Here is a 20,570-nt window from a genome sequence, read left to right as displayed (position 1 = left end):
TTGCTTTGAATCTTTAAAGAATATATTCTCTAACCTATATGTGGTTATGAAATCCTGTCCAAATCCTAGCTATCAAGAAAAAAAAAATGTTATCTATCTTGGGATTTCTCCTACTATATTTTAAAAAGATGCTGATAGCATCTAGGTCAGTTTTTATTTTCAGGCTTTCATTTGGGTAGATTGTGAGAAATATCCTGATATCACAGTCCTTATTATAAGTCCTGTACATATAAGTAAACAATGCAAACAGAAATATAATTGAACTGTCAGTAGAAGGTGTTCCTGTAAGTCTTACTGGTTAAACTCATACAGCTCCTTCTATTAATTTCTTCCATATGAAAACCAATTCATCCAGGGTTTTGGGCACAGAACACTAGAAAGAGCAACTTTAAAAACTGGCTTAAGTATTTAAAATTAAGCTCTTAAGTCAGTGTTATTTGTTAGTGTTGAACCATGATCAGAACCACGGCACTGTACAAACAATAATAACACCTCTTCCAGAATCTCCTGCTTTGGATTTACCTCTTGAATTTACCCCAGGAAATATGTAGAGTGTTGTACTTCCTGTTTTTTTTTTTTCAGAAATAACAAATTGATGAAAGAAAATAAGTACAGGTTACCATTTTGAATGCACCAATACCAATACTTTGAAGAACTGACAATGTATTCTACAGATACATGTGCCATAGACTATGAAAAAGGAAACACTTTAGGAAAAAATCATATTACAAAGTGTATTATAAAAATAAATTACACAGCATGTGCCCATGGACCTGAAAGCTTTGCAAAAGGAAGAGAAATTTATTTTGACATGAAGATTGAATTGCTCTCATGCTACGTATTTTTATATTGTCAGCAACACCATGTTCAGTTTTTACATTTGTATCCTCAAAAAAATTCACTGGAAGTAGAAAATTATTTCCAGTCATGATCAGTAGCATAGAGGACCTTAGTGATGGTGGAGAGCTGGAGAAATACTATCCATTCAACAGGGATTCAGAAGAAGTACACACACCCAGTGTGTGCTCGGTTTACCATTTCATCTGGAGTTCATACGTAACTGGTGGATGATGATGCTTTCTACAAAGAGAAGAAAGATACGGCATTTTCAATTAAACTGAGACTCAAATCAGTAGTTTATGTGAGGGTCAATACCATATCATTTCACTAAAAGACCATAGGTGTTAAACAAGAAAACAAACAAAAATAGGTGCATGAGCCCAATAGCTTCTCCCGAAAATCTTTCCTATTCTTGGGTAAGTTCTTTATATTGACATAGGAGCCTTACCCCTAAATTCTTGAAGATTTTTAGAAACCATGCCTAATATTCTAACAATATTCGATTGATTTTACCCGAGCAAAGCACTGAACACAAAGACAGTCATTACTATATACAAGCCCCACAGTGGAAACCAGACTATTGCCTAGAATTTCTGTTCTGAACGATAGTCACATACTTTTATTTGTTTATGGGTGTAGATTTGAGTTTTAATAAGGAAATATTCATTATTCCCAAGAAGTCACTAAATACAGATGACTCATTTTTGTCTCTGACTGCTTCTTTTTGCATAATTCTGCATATGCTCTTAAATCTGAATTCATTTTTATAAAAGTAAATAAAAATAGATTCAGAAATAACAATTAGAACAGTACCAGCCACAATGAGTAATATTTCTTTTTATTTGATTGATTTCATTTTTAACCTTTATGCCTCTGTGAACATTTATCATCTTTTTTTTTCATTATGTCATTGAGGCCCTACTACATGCCCATCACTGTGCTGGGCATGGAACTACATTGGTGAGCAAAATGAAGCAGAGCCCTGCCTTTGCTGAGATAAAGAGCAGAGGAAAGAAATAACTAAGCCTCAAATGGTTTCTCTGTCTGAAGAATGTATTACCTCCCGGTCAACTGATGTCAATGTTTATGAATAGCGTCAGGAAATTTCCACTTATTATTTTCATGTTAGTCTCAAATTCTTACTATTTACATTTTTTAACATGGATAATTAATAAAATATCTAAGTAAACATTAATTAAAGCTCATTATGTCATAGACCTAGAGGTTTACTTCACACTGACCACTAGGTGGAGATATTTCCATTCCTTCCCTTGACCTTTCCGAATTGAATTTGGGATAAAACAGATAAAGTAAATACATAAATGTTTTATATACTTAATAATAACTAGCTATGAAGGTTTTGAAAAGCTTTTAAGACATAGATATGATTTTTTACTGTGCCAGAAACCCATAAAAATCATTATCTCGTTTTACCTTTGGAAAATTGTTCTAGCCTCAAATTTTTTCGGGGCCTAAAATTGTATCAAAACCTTCAGGTAAAAGCTAAAAACACTAAATAAAATATTATGCAGGTAAAAATCAAGGTCTCACATTAAAATGTTATTTCTCACTCAACACTTTTTCTTTTTAAAAATTTCTATAGTAGGTTTCAAAGAGGGAAAAGACGTAGGTCTCAAACCTCCTTAATAGAATTAAAGTATCTTCCCCATTTTCCTCCCTTAAGAGATCATAGGAAACATACATTTAAAAGAGTGAAATCTAGAACTGTTCTTATTGTACATGTAATTCAGAATGCCTGTGCCTTTGTTTCCTCATTACAAAATGAGGGTATCAGAAATCATCTCTCAAATCCCTGGCAGGGCTAATATTATTTTACTACAGTACCTTCTTCTCTCCCCCTGAGTGTGCAAACCTCTAAATTCCTGGAGTTGCCTTCTCCTAATCCTAGCATTTTATAGTTTCCGTAATAATAATGACTTTTTAAGATATATGCACCCCAATGTTCATTGCAGCACTATTTACAATAGCCAGGACATGGAAGCAACCTACGTGTCCACTGACAGATGAATGCATAAAGAAGATGTGGTATATATATACAATGGACTATTTATTACTCAGCCATAAAAAGGAAAACGAAGTTGTGCCATTTGCAGCAACATGGATGGATCTAGAGACTGTCATACTGAGTGAAGTAAGTCAGACAGAGAAAGACAAATATCATATGATATTACCTATAGGTGGAATCTAAAAAACTGGTACAAACAAATTTATTTACAAAACAGAAATAGAGTCACAGACGTAGAAAACAATTTTATGGTTACCAGGAGGGAAGGGGGGAGGGAGGGATAAACTGGGAGATTGGGAGTGACATATACACACAACTATATATAAAATAGATAACTAATAAGAACCTACTGTATAGCACAGGGACCTCTGCTCAATACTCTGTAATGACCTATATGAGAAAAGAATCTAAAAAAGAGTGGATATACGTATATGTATAACTGATTCTCTTTGCTGTACAGTAGAAAGTAACACAGCATTGTAAGTCAACTATATTCCAATTTAGAAAAATAATAAGAATAGCTTTTTAGAATTAGTATTTGGTGAAAATACATATGGCAAGAGTACATAAATAGAAACAATGTCTTGGTTGGACCATTACATCTTATTATTATTTTTAAGGTAGCAAACTGGTAATCCATGCATGATATATATATATTAATGCTATTAATCAGATTATGTTACTAAAAAGACTATCTCACAAGTACTTGACAATGCCAAATAAGAGAGTTTATTTTATTTTATTCAACTTCAATAATAAAAGATGGGGTTTAGTATTCATGTACAGAAAATTTACTTAAAGTAAAACAAGCCCAAGTTATTTTATTTTATAACATAGAGACATATTTCGTCTTGTCTCTAAAGATGGTGAGATAAGATCTATATGATAGTGGCTCTATCATTTGAAATATATTAAGCATATTTGTTAAATCTATGTTTGCTTATTATCTATGTTTTCCCCAAATCTGTAAACTGACTCAGATAAGAATCACCCAGCCAATACACACACTTATGAGAAATAAAAAAGGTTGTTTTAAGGTATTAAATTTTGAGGTGACATTACACAGCAAAACTATCTGATGCATAAGGAGTTCATGGTTGCCAGCAAAAATAATAATAAAATAAAGATGCTTCGGGGATTAATGCCATTATTTGTGCGTTTTTTTTTAAAGACAGAATTCCCAAGTCTCTTCCTTTTCTTTTTTATGATTTAGTACAATAAAATAATGTTATAGATTTTATTGAAGTTACAAAGTCAGCGAGCAAATCTTTTTCCATCTACTATTCTGTCTTCATTTCATCTTCAAAATAAGACCCAAATAAGTCATTTGGGACCTCTAAGGTGAACTAAGTACAATCAGATGTAATTCTGTAATCTAAATTTTACTCTTTTTACAGATACCACTTTTCTGACATTAGTAATCTGTAGAATACATGAGGAAGATTGAGACCAAAGCCACACTTAATTACCACCTCTATCAGCAAACTCAAAATAGCGAAACATTTAAATTGGGGGCCCTCTGTTGTGTAGATATTTAATAACAATTTCCATTTTTCTAACTGGAAGAAGAAAAAAACCCTCTAAATCTTAATCAGCATATGTACATGGGGACACCGGATTTTTACATATATTTTTATATTAACAGTTGACCAAAGCACTTTTTCCTCTATGTGTTTCTCTCAAGTGTTATCTTGAAGTTTTTTTTCTTGAGAAGCTTCATGTAACACATTAAATACATTGTTTTCATAATATTATTGTGAAATGAATTCATTCTTTTATTACACTAGCTATTAGATAACTTCCATGGAAAGGAAGTTTAACGGATTATCAATTCCTAATTACACTTGATTTCTGACCTTACAAAGATGACTTATTTATCCTACTTGGGTGGTATCCCCAAAACTACTGGCCAGCCAGATGACTTGAGATCCAAAGTTGTATACATAAGACAGGATTTGAGGAGAAATGTGGGGGAGAATGTCTCTTGAGTGCTACAGTGGGGCAACCTGGTAACAAACTGGAATTCTGATTCCTCCCAGGAGAACCCTTTGGCTGTGGAGTAAGAAAGATGTATTCCCTGAAAAGCCAGTGCCTTCCTCCAGAGCAGTGTCTATGTTTATACCCTGCCAAGCCTCAAGGGAACTCTTGAGCTCTGAATTTTAAAAATCAACTCTAGTAAATGAGACCACACCACTTTGATAGCCTCCAAATTCATATACCAAAGACAAAGCAAAGCAGAAGTTCAATTTATAGCAGGACTTTGCATCAGCAAAGGAGGGCTGCTTTATTCACAGGAAACTGTACACCAGTGTTACAGAAAACATTTCCTGTTGGATTCTGCATCAGTTTGGCCGGCACAGGGCCTGTTCCGTGTTCCATGGCTCCTATCCCCAGGAGCTCTGCCTGGAGTGCAAGGCACCGGCTTAGGGCTATGCCTTTCTTCCTCCACCAGCTACTAAACCCCAGCTTTGACCTTGCTGCCTGTAGGGGGGTTTATCCTCCTGCAAAAATGTCCGCATTCTCTACACCTTTTAGATGTAGGAGTGCCTAGATATTGTTTACTTTTAAGGTTCATTTTAAGAAACTGCTTCAGTATTCAGTCCTGTTACTATCACATTCAGACGTTAATCAGAGTTCTGATAAAACATCTGTTTTAAATAGGAAATCCAATAAACTTCCTCTGTTGATTTGGACTTGTATTCTTCTTTTGGATTCAGCTCGGCTAATTAAAAATACTTCCGCTAATCAGTTCTGTCATTTGCTTCAGGAAACTATGGAATCAGATGATACAAACTCTCTTGAGGTTTCTCAACCACCTAAGAGTTTATTTGCTTCCTTACAGAACATTTTCCACTCCATCATCAGGCCAAATCTTCCCCTCGCCCGCCCCCCAGGTTGCAGGAGTTACCAATCATCGCAGTTATGATTGGTAGATTTTTTTTCAAGCAAGTTAATTGTTACCTCTCACACAGATCACTGTTCCCCAGATACAAGCAAATTGGAACTAGTTATCCCATAGATAACATTAATTATAAATAAAAACTAAATGGTGGAAAAATAGCTAAGTACCTGAGCCAAGCATGCTCAGGTTCTACTTTTTAGACACAGGTGTTAGATGCCAGATGCTGAGATCAGCTTAGGTTGATCTAAGTCTACGGTTGGTCACAGGATAGCATGGAATATAACATTATGTGTGAAAATTGAGAAGGGCACTGTGTTTTTTAGATAAGGATACTATTCATCAAATTGCTGTTATGAGAACTTTGACACACAGGGTTTCTATGTAGAGAGCTCAATATCTCAAATCCTTTGGCAATATTATTTTGGCCCATTGAGCGGGTATTTTTAGTCTATGTATGAATATACACTTTGTTCACTTGAAGTAGTTTACTCGTATGAAATCCTGAATAAGGTACTGGGAGAAACTGAAGCCCTGGCTTCATCATTAATAAGATAATGAGACACTCTAAGTGTTGGGGGTTTTCTTGTTTTGTTTTTGTTTTCATCTTTAATAATAAGGATAATTATCTTCTTGACCTCTAAAGTCTAGTTCATTTCTAAACAGCCCTTGGCTTTGCAAGTCTGTCCATCACACATACATAATATTAGCACAAGTAGAGAGGCCCAAACTACTTTTACCAGATAAGCAATTAATTATTAGTTCTTAGGAAAAGCATTATGGCAGACTCTTTTAAGTTGCTTACTGAACAAGAGTGAAGCATCTCACCTTACCACTCTGAGGAGGAATGCCCGAATCATAAAAGATCATAGCTGAATGCTAAGCCACAAGCCAAGGTAAGGTGGTTTGCCAAAGGTAACACAGCCTTCCTCTGATCTCCTGGTCAGTCCTGTGTCAGGAATCTAGTCCGTTGTTCAGCGATCCACCTTCTCTCCATGTTCGCCTTAATATCCATCCTCAAGCTAAACCCTGCTTATGGGTGGTGGAGTTGGATCCCTTCAAACAGAAGCCTCTCTGATCTATTTTAGAGGGTCCTTCATGAAACTGAAAAGCATGACACATCACCTGGAGCTTTTTCTTTCCTGAGGTGCTTTCATGCTCCTCTGGGGGAGTAAGAGAGGATGGGCCATTCGTAAATGATTCATTTATGTTTGTGCTTCACAGGAAGCCCCCAGGCCCCCTTAGTTCTCCACACGTGTGATAGCTGCAGAGGCGAGAACTCCCCAGTCCAGGACTCCTGGCTGTTTTGCATCCATTACCTGCCACGGAGCCTTTGGAGGGAAATAGCGGTAACTTACGCCATCCACAAGGGCAGCACCCGGACCTCCCCTAATTCTGCTCCCTCTTTCCCTCTGTGTTCTCACATGTGTCATGATGTGTCAGCAACCTCTGTATCACTCTCACAGGTTTGTATTGCAGACTAGGGAGGAAGCAAGAACACCTCTTTCTTCTCCAACTCCCAGCCATCCTTTGACTGTTAGTTTTCTTTCTCTACAGTAAGTACCAAGTTTTTTTTTTACAGCATTTGCTGTAAAAATGTAAAAAAATGACAGGCTTTAAACCCTGGCTTAGATTCTGAAATAATGGCCTGTCTTGTTCACGGAGGCAAAGTTCTTAAAAGAGATTTCGAACAGAGGACAAAACCACCAGAAGGAAATGTCGGAGGAAGGGCAATGCAGGGAGAAGAAACAAGTTGAGCAAGTCAAGGGGAGGTGATCTGGCCACTGTGCAGGGCATTCTGTGGGCCTGGGGGTGGGAGTCCAGGCGAGGGAAAGGGAGGGTGGGGAGGTAGGGAGCCAGATCACAGAGCCTTGAGTGCCACACCAGGGAGCTGGCTTTGCATGCTGTGGATAATGAGGAACCTTGGGAGGGCTTCAAATAGAGGAGTGAGATGATCAACTTGCACTTTGAAAAACAAAATGAAAAATGAATCAGGAAATGTTGAGGCTGGAGATTATGGGGCCAGTTGGGGGAGTATTAGAGTCATCCAGATGAGAAGCAGTTAGAACCTCCACTCAGGCAGTGATGGGGAAAATGGAGATGTGGGTGCAGCCGCCTCAGGTGTCAGGGGTTTGACAGGGGTATGAGAGACTTGCTGAATGGGTCTCCTGGGTGGGCGAGTGGGAAGGAGGGGCCTGAAGTGGCTTCTGGCTTTCTTGAGTGACTGGGTAGCTCAGGTCGTTCCTGCTGAGGTGGAGAATTATAGGAGAAGGAAAAAACTTGGAAGAGGGATGGAGGGGTTGTTGAGAATGGCTTTGAGACGAACTAAGTTGGAGATGTACAGTGCCACGTGAGTGCATGGCTGGAGATAGAGGTTTGGTCGTCATCAGCATATGGGAGATAACTGAAGCCACAAGGGTGAATAAAGGAACCAGAATGAGCATGTAGTGTAGGCAAATGGCTTTTGAAAAGATGAGGAGAACAGCAACCCTTAAGATGCATGCACAAGCAACATGGATGGACCTAGAGGTGATCATACTAAGTGAAGGAAGTCAGACAGAGAGAGACACACACCATATGATATCACTTATATGTGGAATCTAAAATATGATACAAATGAGCCTATCTATGAAACAGAAACAGAATCAGGGACATAGAGAACAGACTTGTGGTTGCCAAGGGGGAGGGGGTTGGGGGAGGGATGGATTGGGAGGCTGGGATTAGCAGATGTAAACTTTTATATATAGAATGGATAAACAACAAGGTCCTACTGTATAGCGCAGGGAACTATATTCAATATCCTGTGATAAATCATAATGGAAAAGAATATGAAAAAAAGAATGTATATATATGTGTAACTGAATCACTTTGCTGTACAGCAGTGATTAACACAACATTGTAAATCAACTATACTTCAATTTAAAAAAAATGCATGCATACAATAAGGAGCCAGCAAGGGAGACTGAGGCGGGGCAGTCAGAGGAGTTCAAGGAATCCAAAGGAGATTAGATGTCTCAGTCACAGAGGGAGAGGCGCATAACCTCACTCTCCTGTCACCCTTACAGAGATCCGGGGTTTATTCTCTGAAAAAGCTGACCTGACAAGTTCTGGACCTAGGTACAAGAATGGGCTGAATGCAAGGGAGTGCCTAAACTGTGAGATTCTCCACTTCATCTCCCTGATCTGTTCCCAGAATGCAGGTAGCCTGCCTCAGGAAGGTTACTGGAGGATTTTTCTCTGTAGAAACTACTAGAAGATGCGCTTTGATAGGTAGGTAGATAGATAGATAGATAGATAGATAGATAGACAGACAGACAAACAGGTAAGCAAAAGAAGTAGAAGAAATCCAGGAAACAGCGGATTCAATGTAGGCAACAGGACAACAGCTGAGCAGCAGACGTAAAGGACAAGCGTTCCAGACTAAGTAGGGAAGCAGAGGGTTGAACTAGTAAGGCCTCCAGGGAAAAGTATGAAACTGATGTGCTTAAGTGTTTGGAAAAATTACTCATAGGTGTTTGGTAGATCTATTGGAGCATTTGGAAGAAATACAGATAGATACACAGAAAAGCAAGCAGATGAAAAATGAAAGCAATTATTCTTTTGAAGGGGGAACATGGTAAGAGGAAGGAAACGTAATCATAGTACACTACTTGGCTCAGCAGGGAACAATATTTAAATTTACACTGTAAACATATGAACATGAAACAGGCTGGCTGCTGGCTGCTGATTTATCAAAAAATGTGTGATGCAGTCATATTGTGAGGATGGGGAAAAGGGAAGGGAGGAGACATGTCAGAGGACGAAATTCTCAAACATCAAAACAATAATGGGAAGACAAAGATATCCACAATTTATCAATTTAGAGTGAGAAATCATTTCCTCTAGGGAGTGGAGCTGAGTTTGGAAAGGGGGTGTGAGGTGAGGAACAGCGGTTTTCATGTCTTTTAGCACCGGCTTGTATGTTAACTGTATATGAGTTACTTTCACAAAAATAAAGAATAATTAAAGAATCCATGGGAACAGTGGAAGTGGAGGCAGAAAAGGCTGAGCATTGGGACAGTGGCTCCACCCGGGCAGGCAGGGAAGGGGTCAGGGCAGTTAACTGTAGAGGACTGCATGGCTGAAGGAAAAGCTGTGCTGAAACGGAAGAGGCCAGAGCATATTTACATCCTATGTGGAGGTAACAGGTAAAAAGGAGAAGCTGAAAGAGCAGAGGGTGAGGAGATAACCAAGGATGAGACCGGGGTAGGAAGTAGGGGGGAAACACTGACCATCGGCTGGGTTAGGGAGGTTTGGGAATAATGCATTCCTGTTTACTGGGAAGCCCTCCCTGTGCTCATCCTGTTACGTCTTCCTCTCTCTCTCTGCCCTCCTGCTGCCCACATAAACGTGCCCTTCTCATCTAATATCCCTGGGGTTTTCCCAATCAGGAAAGTCTTGCTCTCTCCCCAGTACTCCAAATCTATGAAGGGAATGAGAAATTCAAATCTTTGTGCATCTCCCATTCTTGGACAGGTTTTTGTTTCCCTGAAATTATACTCTTCCCACAGTGCACCTCAAAGCTATGTGTTCACTTCTTTCTTAAAGACATTCAACTGAGAGAAATGGTAACACCCTACCCTTAACGAGTACACTAAAATCTCCAGACAGCCCAGCTGTTCCCCATTAACCTGTCCTCAATGAAAATATAATAAAGATGCCAGTAGAAACTGAATGACTCTGTTTAAGCAGGTGACCTAGACAGGAAAGTCATTTTCAAGAAATGATAAATACCTTTTGGGCCGTGTCCCATCTTGGAATGTTTCTGGTACCATGCATGCTACGTGGCCACCATCGTAGAATGTGGAAACAGCCAACACACAACAATTATTCTCAGGGGGGCTTCCCTGGTGGCGCAGTGGTTGAGAGTCCGCCTGCCAATGCAGGGGACGCGGGTTCGTGCCCCGGTCCGGGAAGATCCCGCGTGCCGCGGAGCGGCTGAGCCCGTGAGCCACGGCCGCTGAGCCTGCGCGTCCGGAGCCTGTGCTCCGCAACGGGAGAGGGAGGCCACGGCAGTGAGAGGCCCGCGGACCGCAAAAAAAAAAAAAAAAAAAAAAATTATTCTCAGGAGGGTAAGAGCAGGGCTGCCTCTGTAGCTGTGTGGATGGGGCCCTGCATGTCCCCAGAGGGAGCCGCCACACTGAAATCTATGGAAATGGCACCCCTCCCTCCCCAGGACGAGCCCTGACAGCAGGTGTTCATAGCTGCCCTAGTGAGACCCCTGCTACTTCACTACACAGTACTGTTTCAGGACAGGGACAAGGCTCTAACTGTTTCGTCCCATTCACTCTTATAAAAGCACATGAAACTGCACCTTCAAAACATTATACTCACACATAGAAGCCGGAGTTGGAGTGCATTGAATCCTCCACCTCCAATCCTCGGTGGATTTCATTTCTAACATGCAGTTTAAAACAAAGCTAGCCAATAAATGTGGAGTTGGTTCTAAAATTACAAAGGAAAACTGCCACGGCAGTTGCACGTTATCATTTCCGAAAAGCGAATATGTGTCGTGCCGCCAAGTTTTCTTAGCGGTTGTCCTTTGCAGGTGGCTGTATGCCAAGATCCAGATGTATAAACATCCTGTCCACTCATGGTTAAGCTCTTACAGCCTCTCCCTGCAGATGGAATGAAGCTTCCGGGCAGAACCGACATAAGCGTGGTGTGAGCAGGTAAAAAAGCAAAACAGCAGCAGTGACACTTGATTGGGATAAGGGTCACTGAAGAATGGCAGGTAGTATAAAACAGAACACAGTGTTTCGCTCTGACACCTTCGTTTGCTCAAATACAGCATGTACAGTAACACTAAATAGGCTAAATGCCAGGGAGGCATTTGATAAACAGTGGGGCGTCCTTGTTTCTGAAAGGGATAAAGTCCACTTTACAAAAGGGGGAAATTCCCTTTCAAAAAGACACGAGCCAGTATTCGAAATGGCAAGATATATTGTTTAAACTTGTTCAAAACCGTATTTCATAAAGTCTTTTTTTCTCAGTCTCCCTCTCCTTCCGCCTTGAAATTCCATTATTAGGGCATGTGTCCCATAGTTGCTCGATATTTTAAAATACATTTGCTGAGAACTGAGCTGTAGGCAACGGTGATCTGATGAAGTAAATGAGAATATTGTGAGGGGTCCATCTCCGTCATCTACAATTTGAGCCCGAGTTCTACAAGGGACAGGAAGAACGGTGTGGAAAGAACTCAGAGGACAGTCTCTATACCATGAAGCACGGTGACTCCTGGGCTAAAAACCAATCAAATATCTTTAAAAGAAATCTACCTTTGACCTAATATCAGGAGCAGGGACTATTCAAATGATTCTGGAAACCTCACAATTTAGAAGCAGAAAATAGCAACCTGTAACTTAATACTCATTGTGTGATTGTAAAGTTCACCCAATTGCCTCAAAGATTTCGACAAAGTTCTGCCTGCCCGTGACCTAAGATGCTAAGCTGGGGGTTATCAGCCTTGAGCTCATCTGTGGTTATTTGACTACCAAGCACCATGTCCATGTCAACATGGTTAATCTTCTCTCAGACACTGGCATTCTGCATTCACACACTCTTCATGCTTATGAAAACATGCTTAAAATTAACAATGATACAAACACAGGTAATAATAATACACTTCGCCACACCACACACACACACGCGCGCGCACACACACACACACAATCATGATCTGGTTCTATACTTGCAAAGTCAAGTCCACACTTGACTGTGAAAATGTTTCAATTCAATTAAGCTATGCATGATGTCATTTTATTTCTTGGCAACAATGTCTCAAAATTTACTGTCGCTATTTTCTATCCATTACAACCTCTCTTGAGCTGTAAAGGGCCATTTGGCAGCTCTATTCAAACTGCTCCACAATTTAAATCAGTCGCACACTTGAATAGAGCATGAGTCTGACATGAACGGTTCTCAAATTCCAAAATCTTTACAGTACACACTCACACAAATAAGTAAAGCTCTGTTTTTAGTATTCCATATTTCGTTTCCATTTTATTTCACATTCAAATTGTTTCCTGAAATCGTCTCAGAGGCTTTTGTTTTTGCAAAACCTTAGAGGTCCAGGCCCTGTGATAACTAGGAGATGGGTTTTGTTTGGGGGGTTTTGTTTGTTTGTTTGTCTCCAGCACATGAAGCAAATTTGGAATCTGATAGAGGCAAATGACAATTGTTAACCTATTTCCTATTTCATAAAAGAGTTTTGAAAAATCAATTATGGTGGAACAAAGCCTATTATATTTGATTGACAATTAGGAGCTGGCTTTGGAGAGGCTGTGACCCAGCCCCCATATCTCACTGATGTAACTAATGGGTCCACTTTCTAGAAGCAAAACTGGGTCTAGAAGTCAGGCCCTGCCTGGGGCCCAGCACCCTCCGCAAAGCACACAGCACACGGTAGTTTTGCTAGTTAGTTCTGTTCCCCAGCATCAAAACAAATCCACAACATAGGAAAGACACATGGCTATTAGTTGATTATTTTATGAACAAGATATTGAAAACTTAAATTAGTACATGTAGAGAGTCGGCACGAACAGAGAGCAGCAGTAGCATCTGCACGACATACCCCCTCCGCCACTGCCCTCAGCCCTTCCCCCCTCCAGGAGAGGTAGCGCTGCCGGCTGCAGATTTCTTCAGCTCTATTTTCATAGACTGAGTCTCAGCTCGAGGCTCGAATTTGGTCAGATTTCCTGCTCCTGGGGCTGCCACTACTGCCTTTCCTGCTTTCATACCTTTTGACATAGGAATGCGGGTGGGTGTAGGCCGCTGGGATGACCCGTCTTGTCCCGACTGTAAGAGAGAAAATACAGAAACGCAAGGACAGTGTCGGTGAGTTTCCCCCGGAAATGCCATCCGTCTGAGCCGAAGCAGGGCTCTTGCCCCAGAACTGCCCACAGACGACCCCTCTCCAGGTCAGATTATCGGGAGCAAGTGGGAGTTGGTGTCTAGTCCGCTGCAGTCGCCCCCCTTCCCTCTCCCGGAGCGCCTGTGCACTCTTCGTTCTCTTCTCAAGCCCCTGACCTGCCTCCTCTACCCTTACTGAAGACGACCTTCACTCCTACTTCACAGAGAAGCTGCAGGACCCCCTGCGGATACTCAGGCATCTTTACTCCTACTGTCCCCCAAATCACCCCACTCGCTTGACACGAAGCCGCTCTCCTTTCCCCTCCTAAGGAGGCCAGATCTTCTCTCTTCTGTATTGTCACTGCTGACCACACCCTCTTTTTTTTTTTTTTTTGCCATGCCGCATGGCATGCAGGATCTTAGTTCCTCGGCCAGGAATGAACCCGTGCCCCCTGCAGTGAAAGCTCGGAGTCCTAACCACTGGACTGCCGCAAAATTCCCCCACACCACCCTTCTTGAAGTGCTCCGAAAACTCTCCTGCTGTGATTCTTACTTGGGTCTCACCCATCCCCCTCCTGTCTCTGACGACTCCTTTGCACTCTGGCGCTGGCTCCGGGTTCCAGCTTGCCTGCCTTCTAAATGTGGGTGTCACCATGCTCCATCCTTGGCCCTGTTTTCATTTTTCACATTCACCCTGAGAATCGCCTCAGTTGTCACCCACATGTTGCTGAGTCCCAGGACCTCGAGTCTTCAGTGCTCTCCTTAAATGCACATCCGGATTTCCAACCGCACGCTAGAGATTTTCAGTGTCCCTCAGGCATCTCAATTATAACAGGCCCCAAACGTTACTTAACTTCTCCCCCAAACAGTAGTCCCCCTGGGTTTCTCGTTTTAGCCACCTCTACCGCCAAGCCAGAGACCTCAGAGCCGCCCTCTGTACTCAGTTTGTCATGAAATCCTCAGCTCCGTCTTCAGTATGTTTCTGTCCTCATTCTCGCTACCACAGTTCAAGCCTACACCATCTCCAGCCCTCAGCCTCTATTTCCTCCAATTTTATCCTTTAAATGGTTTCACAGACATACCGAACACATAAATAATGTAGTTTTAAAAATCATTACCTTGTTTCTGGGTCCCTTCGTCTACCCTCTGAGATTAAACGTCAGTTTCATAAAAAGACCCACACATCTTCAGTATCTGACCCCAGTGTGCCTCTCCTTTTCTTCTCCTGCGTTTTGTCTCCAGCCCCAGCCGCTGCAGCGCAAAGGGACTGCTCACCTTCCCCAGCAAGCCAGGTCCTCACATCGCCATCTCCGCGCCTGTGCGCACGCTGCCCTCTCTCTGCATCTGTGAAGACCTCTTCTCTTCCCCCGGTGAAGCCTTCTCTGCTTGTTCCTTTGTACATACCCATCTCACAGAACCACTAAGGAGGTTTCAATCCTGCCTCTCCCACTAAGCCAAGAACTTCGACAGGTCCTCTTTACAGTCAGCACCTAACCCCATGCCTAAAGCGCTGCTAATGGTCAAGAAATGTTGAATAAATGCGCAAATGAACTAGCCACACTATACGATTTCTAAGAGGGGTATTCCCAAACTTTTTGTTGCCCTTGATCTTACGGGATCTGATATACCTGAAGTATGTGAATCATCATTTAGGCCTTAGAAATCTTAGACAGTTGTTTTGAAATCCTATTTGTGTAGGGGCTTTAGTCAGTAATCCAAAATTTTCCTACAGAAGGGAAGCCTCACTTGACCTGACCCTTAAAAATGGGAATAAGATGTTCCAGCAGAAGATCTGCTCTAAATTACAACAATTACACCTCCACTAGCTTTTATAAAAATCCAGGCTACGCTGTGTTGCTTAAATAAAAGCAGCATTGAACCATTTGAGAAGGGTGAGCAGTTCTGAATGCTATTCAGCTCCCATCGAGCCAATAACAAAAAGCTTTACTGGCAAAGCAGTTAGTGAGTAATTCACACTTTGGAGCCTGTCTTGGGTCTATGCTTGTGCACAGAGGATTAAAGTAAATTATAGTGAAGATATGGGAAAATGAGCCACAGTTTCTATACTTAAATAATAAGCTTCCTCTCCTTCTTAAGAGTTTCTAATATATGCTGCAGAATTTATTCAGAGATTAGGAATCATAATTTCTAGTCTATTAGTTTAAACTAATATCTAAGTAGTGCATGCTCTTCTATAATTTCATCTACCAATTGTTCTCAATAAATGAAGAAAATCACTGGAGGTATTTTGAAAAATAGAATTTATTTTTAAGTTCTGGCTTTTATACTTTGGACATGCTTTTTTATAACCCTTCATTTAGCCTCCCAGCTGGTATTAACTAAATATTTATCGAGCACCTGCTCTCTGCACGATACTATTAATAAAATATAGTGTTTAGAAATATAAACTCACTTCTTTATTACTTTAAAAATAGTTTTGGATATAATAATCTTTTAATCTTACTTTTCGAATAAAGTATGACTATGACCATATGTAAATGTATTTTAAATATTTTAGGTTCTAGAAATATAACCCAGGAATCGTTTATTTATTTATTTATTTATTTATTTATATTTTTTGGCTGTGTTGGGTCTTAGTTGCTGCAGGCAGGCTTTCTCTAGTTGCGGTGAGTGGGGGCTACTCTTCCTTGCGGTGCGAGGACTTCTCACTGAGGTGGCTTCTCTTGTTGCAGAGCACGGGCTCTAGGCGCGCGGGCTTCAGTAGTTGTGGCGCTCAGGGCTCAGTAGCTGTGGCACACGGGCTTCGTTGCTCCGCGGCATGTGGGATCTTCCCGGACCAGGGCTTGAACCCGTGTCCCCTGCATTGGCAGGCGGATTCTTAACCACTGCACCACCAGGGAAGCCCAACCTAGGAGCGGTTTTAATTATTTTCTGCATATTGACCATTTCTCCCCAGTCTCCATTTTTCAAAATACTGTAAACCTAAAAACCAAATTTTAAACCTCATTATTCCCATATCCTGACACTGCAAGAGGCCATCTTTGCAAGGATTTTTGGAGTCTCCATAATTGATGTGAAAGAAAAATTAGCCCTCATAACTGGCTCAAATTCATAACGTATTAGGCCACTTTTTACTCCTATTTCTTGATGTAGACAGTCCCCTAGGAAACAGCTCGTAGTGGGTCCGGGTGGAGCCGAGGCACGTGCTTTTGCTGTATTCTGGGCACTGCGTTGTTATCACTACCCCCGCGCCGCCCGCCTTGGCGTGAACTGTGGAGCCCCCTCTACTCACCACTGACTGGGTTCCTCTGGCCGATGAGGTCGTGACCGGTGTAATGGTGATGGTGCTGGTCACTTTGCTCGCGCCAGGGCGAGCCGAGACGTGGCTCCTGGGCGAGCGAAGGACTGTGCCGGTGGACACCTCCTTCTCCGCGGCCACGCTGACGGGTCGGACGGTAATCACCGGGCTGGCTCCCTCAGCCGCAGTCCCAGGGGCGCGCTTAAACTGAGAACCTAAGTGAATGTGAATTTTATTGTCTTCCGTGGTTATGATATTGGCATTGGAGTTGTACTTCCGGACTGGGGCTGGCACAGTCTGTTTCTCCGGGGTGACCTTGAGGACAGTCCTTCCCACGGGCATTTCCTGGGATTCGGGAGGGACAGCGATGTCCGCCGGGGCCGCCGATGTGGACACGGTCATGATCTGAATGGGGGACGTGGGCCTGTCCGCAAACGGCCCTCTTCCGCTTTCTGGTGTCTTCTCTCTGGAGAAGGTAGTAATTGTGACTGGGGACATGGCTCGCTCCGTGCTGAGAGGAGCATCTCCGCTTTTCTGCTTCTGAGACATGACATTTGGTGATGGGATAATGGTTATCCTCGGTTTCTGATTCCCTAGGGTGGGAATGACGGTGGTACTGGAAAAAAATTCTTCTGCTGTGGGGCTCGTAATCTCCAAAGTGGCAGTGCTGTTCTCATGGTCCGGCGTCACTCGAATGTGCAGGGGCTGGCCCTGCTTGGGCGAAAGAACCAGCTCTCCTGGGTGCCCCGGGCTGGAACCGGCTCGAGGCCCCTTCTCTTGAGTCACCGGGGGCCCATTCTCCCTTTTCCTCATCCATGGGATCCAAGACTTCCTCATGGTGAGCTCGTTGGCCGCGGGCGGATACCTGTCTAGGACAGAGGAACGTTCCACAGGTTTCTTCAGTCCCACCTGTCGAAGGTTACTCATGATATGGTTTTCTTCTTGAAAGGATTTGCGTATAAACACTGCTGGCGTGTCCTCCTCCGCCGCTTCGCTGCCGACAGCATCTGTCTGGACGCCGGTAGACGTCACGGGGACATCCACCATCCTCCTCCCGTTCACACTGGGTCGGAGGGCGCGGCTGTACCGCTTGGACAGCTCCAACTCTTTGGTCAGATTGAGGACCTCCTGCCCCATGTTCTTGTTCTTATTTTCCTCTTCCATAAATCTTTGCTGGAGGACAGAATAATCCACTTGGAGCTGAGAAAGCTGATCTTCTTTGTTCATCAATTCATGAATCTTCTCTTTAAGGGCTTGGACTTCTGCTTTTAAGTCTCGACTTTTAGCTTCTTCCAACCGAAACCTGTGTCTCAGCTCGGCTTCCTGGCTCACCACCTCACCTTTCTCTATTGCTTTATTCTTGGCGATCTGGTGTTTTATCTCCTCTAGTTGCTGAGAGAGGAAGTTGGCCTTATCCTGCTCGCTTCTAAACTTCTGCTCCAGCTGGCCGTACTCATCTTCCGTCTTCATCAGATCCCCTTCCACCACCTCCAGTTGCTGGAGACGTTTCTTCAACCTCTCGATTTCAAGTGTTAGCTCCTTAATTTTGTTACCTTCTGGGCAGGCGAGCTCAGGTCCTTTTCGAGACCTTCCTCTTGTTATTTCTCTCTCCACCTCCTCTATCCCATCAAGTCTCTTCTTTAATAAGTCAACACTGCAGCTTAATTCAGAGGATTTTTCCTCTTCACTTTTCAGTTTGCCTATTAACTCATCTCTCTCTTTTGTCAAATTGTATACCTTTTCCTCCATTTCAGATTTCAGTTTTAAAAGCTTCTTACTTTCTTCGATGAGTTTTTCCGTCACATCCATAACCTTGCCTTGTTCCACCTTAAAATTTTTATTGAGTCCATCCACTTTTCTCTCTTCTTGCTTTATTTTTTCCATCATATTTTTTCTTTCGTCAACCAGCATCACGGTAAAGGACTTCAACTTTGTCAGATCGTCTTTTAGGCTTAATTCAGCCTTTTCCAATCGACTTTCAGAACATTCCAGTTCTTTAACCCGACTCTTGACTACCTCCAACTCATTGAGCAGGTCCTTGGTTAAGTTCTTTTCTTTCTCCAGATTTAAATGCAGCTGGGTGCACTCCGATTTACTTTTGCTGAATGCTTCTTCCAGTTTCTCCAGTTCAGACATTCTCACCTGTAGCTTCTCAACTTCAAGCCTGAGCTCCCGGCTATGGTGCTCTTCCTCCTGGAGCTTCTTCCTCAGTCCCCTGCACTGGGATTCGGTTTTCGTGATCTCCTCATCTTTACCCTCCATCTCAAGCACGCGCTTCCGAAGCTTTTCCACTTCTGCCATGAGACTGGAGTTGCCACATTCCCCTTTGGCAATTTTATCTCTTAGCTCCTGAAGTTCTACTTCTGCCTTTTGAAGATTTTTGTTGGTCTCTTCCAGCTCCTCGATTCTTTGAGTCAAGCCAACCAGCCTGAGTCTGAGCTGCCTGTTGTGAGACTCCTGATTGGCCAACTTAGCGCTCATCTCTTCATGCTCCTGGGAAAACCTCGAAGCCTTGTGTTCAAAATCCACTTCCAACTTGAGCAATTTCTGCCTGTCTTCTTTGGATTTAGAAGTGATGGCTTTGAGCTTTTCTTCCTCTTCCCTCAGTTTCTGAGTCAGGTCCTGTACTTTCTGGCTTTGCAGGCCAAGTTGCTCGATATGCATCTGCCTTTCATCCACCAGCATGAGTGCAAAGGACTTGAGTTTCACAAGCTCATCTCTCAGTTTGTTGAGCCGCTTAGCATTTTCCTTTTCTTTGCGGGCTTGGTAAGCCTTTTCTTGTTCGAGGAGTTTTTTCAACCTAGAAAACAAAATATATTAAAATATTCTATTTTATTACATTAAACTTTATATATTATACCATACATAAATATTTCATATACATATTAAAAGATGAGTCTGCAAATAAGTTTCTCTTAGGTATTACATAAAAATAAAATGCTGTTACAATAAATCCCTTATCAATTACTGCAGTATGAAGGTTTAACAAATAGCCATTAATGAAGCTAATCAGAAGTCAGTCTTTAATTAACAATCATCTTTTGACGTTCCGACTACCTGCCCTTTTGTTGAAAAACTCCTATATGTCCTGGTTCACCCCTCGCCTCCTTGGAGCAGTTTCTCAGTTATCTGAAATGCTGTCTTGGGGCTGCAGTCCTCATTTTGCCCCCAGTAAAGCTTAATTTGCAACTCTCACGTTGTGTGTTTTTTTAAGTCAACACTCCCATGGCTTCCTATTGCTTTAAGAGTAGAGGCATGAAATCCATAACAAGGCCCAGACTGATGTGATTCCTGACCACCTGGGCAGGTTGATCTCAAGCTGATCTCTCACCTGTTATCTAAGCTCCACACATTCCTCAAATATGCTGGACCCTCTGCTTAGAAGTACCTCCCTGCTCTTCCTTTCTCCCTGACACATACACACACACACACATGAACATATCTGGTTGAACTTTTTATTCTTTGAGTCTCACTCAAATGCCACTCCCTTCAGGAAGCCTTCCCTGACCAAACTGACTAAGTCAGAGCCTCTTAGAAACTCTCATTATACCCTGCAGTCTTCTTTTATAACACTTATCAACTTATAAGTTTTTAATGTCTGCCTACCTCTGTTCATGAAAGTTCTGTGAGAGTGGGTGCCAGGTCCTTGTTCACCC

General features: G+C 42.3%; 1 protein-coding gene across 3 annotated transcripts in view; it reads right to left on the bottom strand.

Annotated features, from left to right (window-relative positions):
* Positions 1-686: 686 nt before the first annotated feature.
* The window catches only part of FILIP1 (filamin A interacting protein 1), a 196,085-nt gene continuing 176,201 nt past the window's right edge, over positions 687-20,570 (bottom strand). For 2 of the 3 annotated variants that reach the window (XM_081251493.1, XM_081251495.1), the window contains 2 exons: positions 16,909-19,714; positions 13,383-13,601 (listed from right to left, as the gene is read on the bottom strand). In XM_081251493.1, the coding sequence (XP_081107619.1) occupies positions 13,395-13,601; positions 16,909-19,714 (3,013 nt within the window). In that variant the 3' untranslated portion in view covers positions 13,383-13,394. Of the gene's footprint in view, positions 1,081-13,382; positions 13,602-16,908; positions 19,715-20,570 lie in introns of those variants that run through there. The other variant, XM_081251494.1, reaches the window with a different exon arrangement.

The sequence above is a fragment of the Mesoplodon bidens genome (genome assembly GCF_964165515.1).
Source record: "Mesoplodon bidens genome assembly, chromosome: 12".
NCBI lineage: Eukaryota > Metazoa > Chordata > Mammalia > Artiodactyla > Ziphiidae > Mesoplodon > Mesoplodon bidens.
The sequence above is the reverse complement of the archived record's forward strand: the minus strand, read 5'-3'. Positions and strand labels throughout refer to the sequence as shown.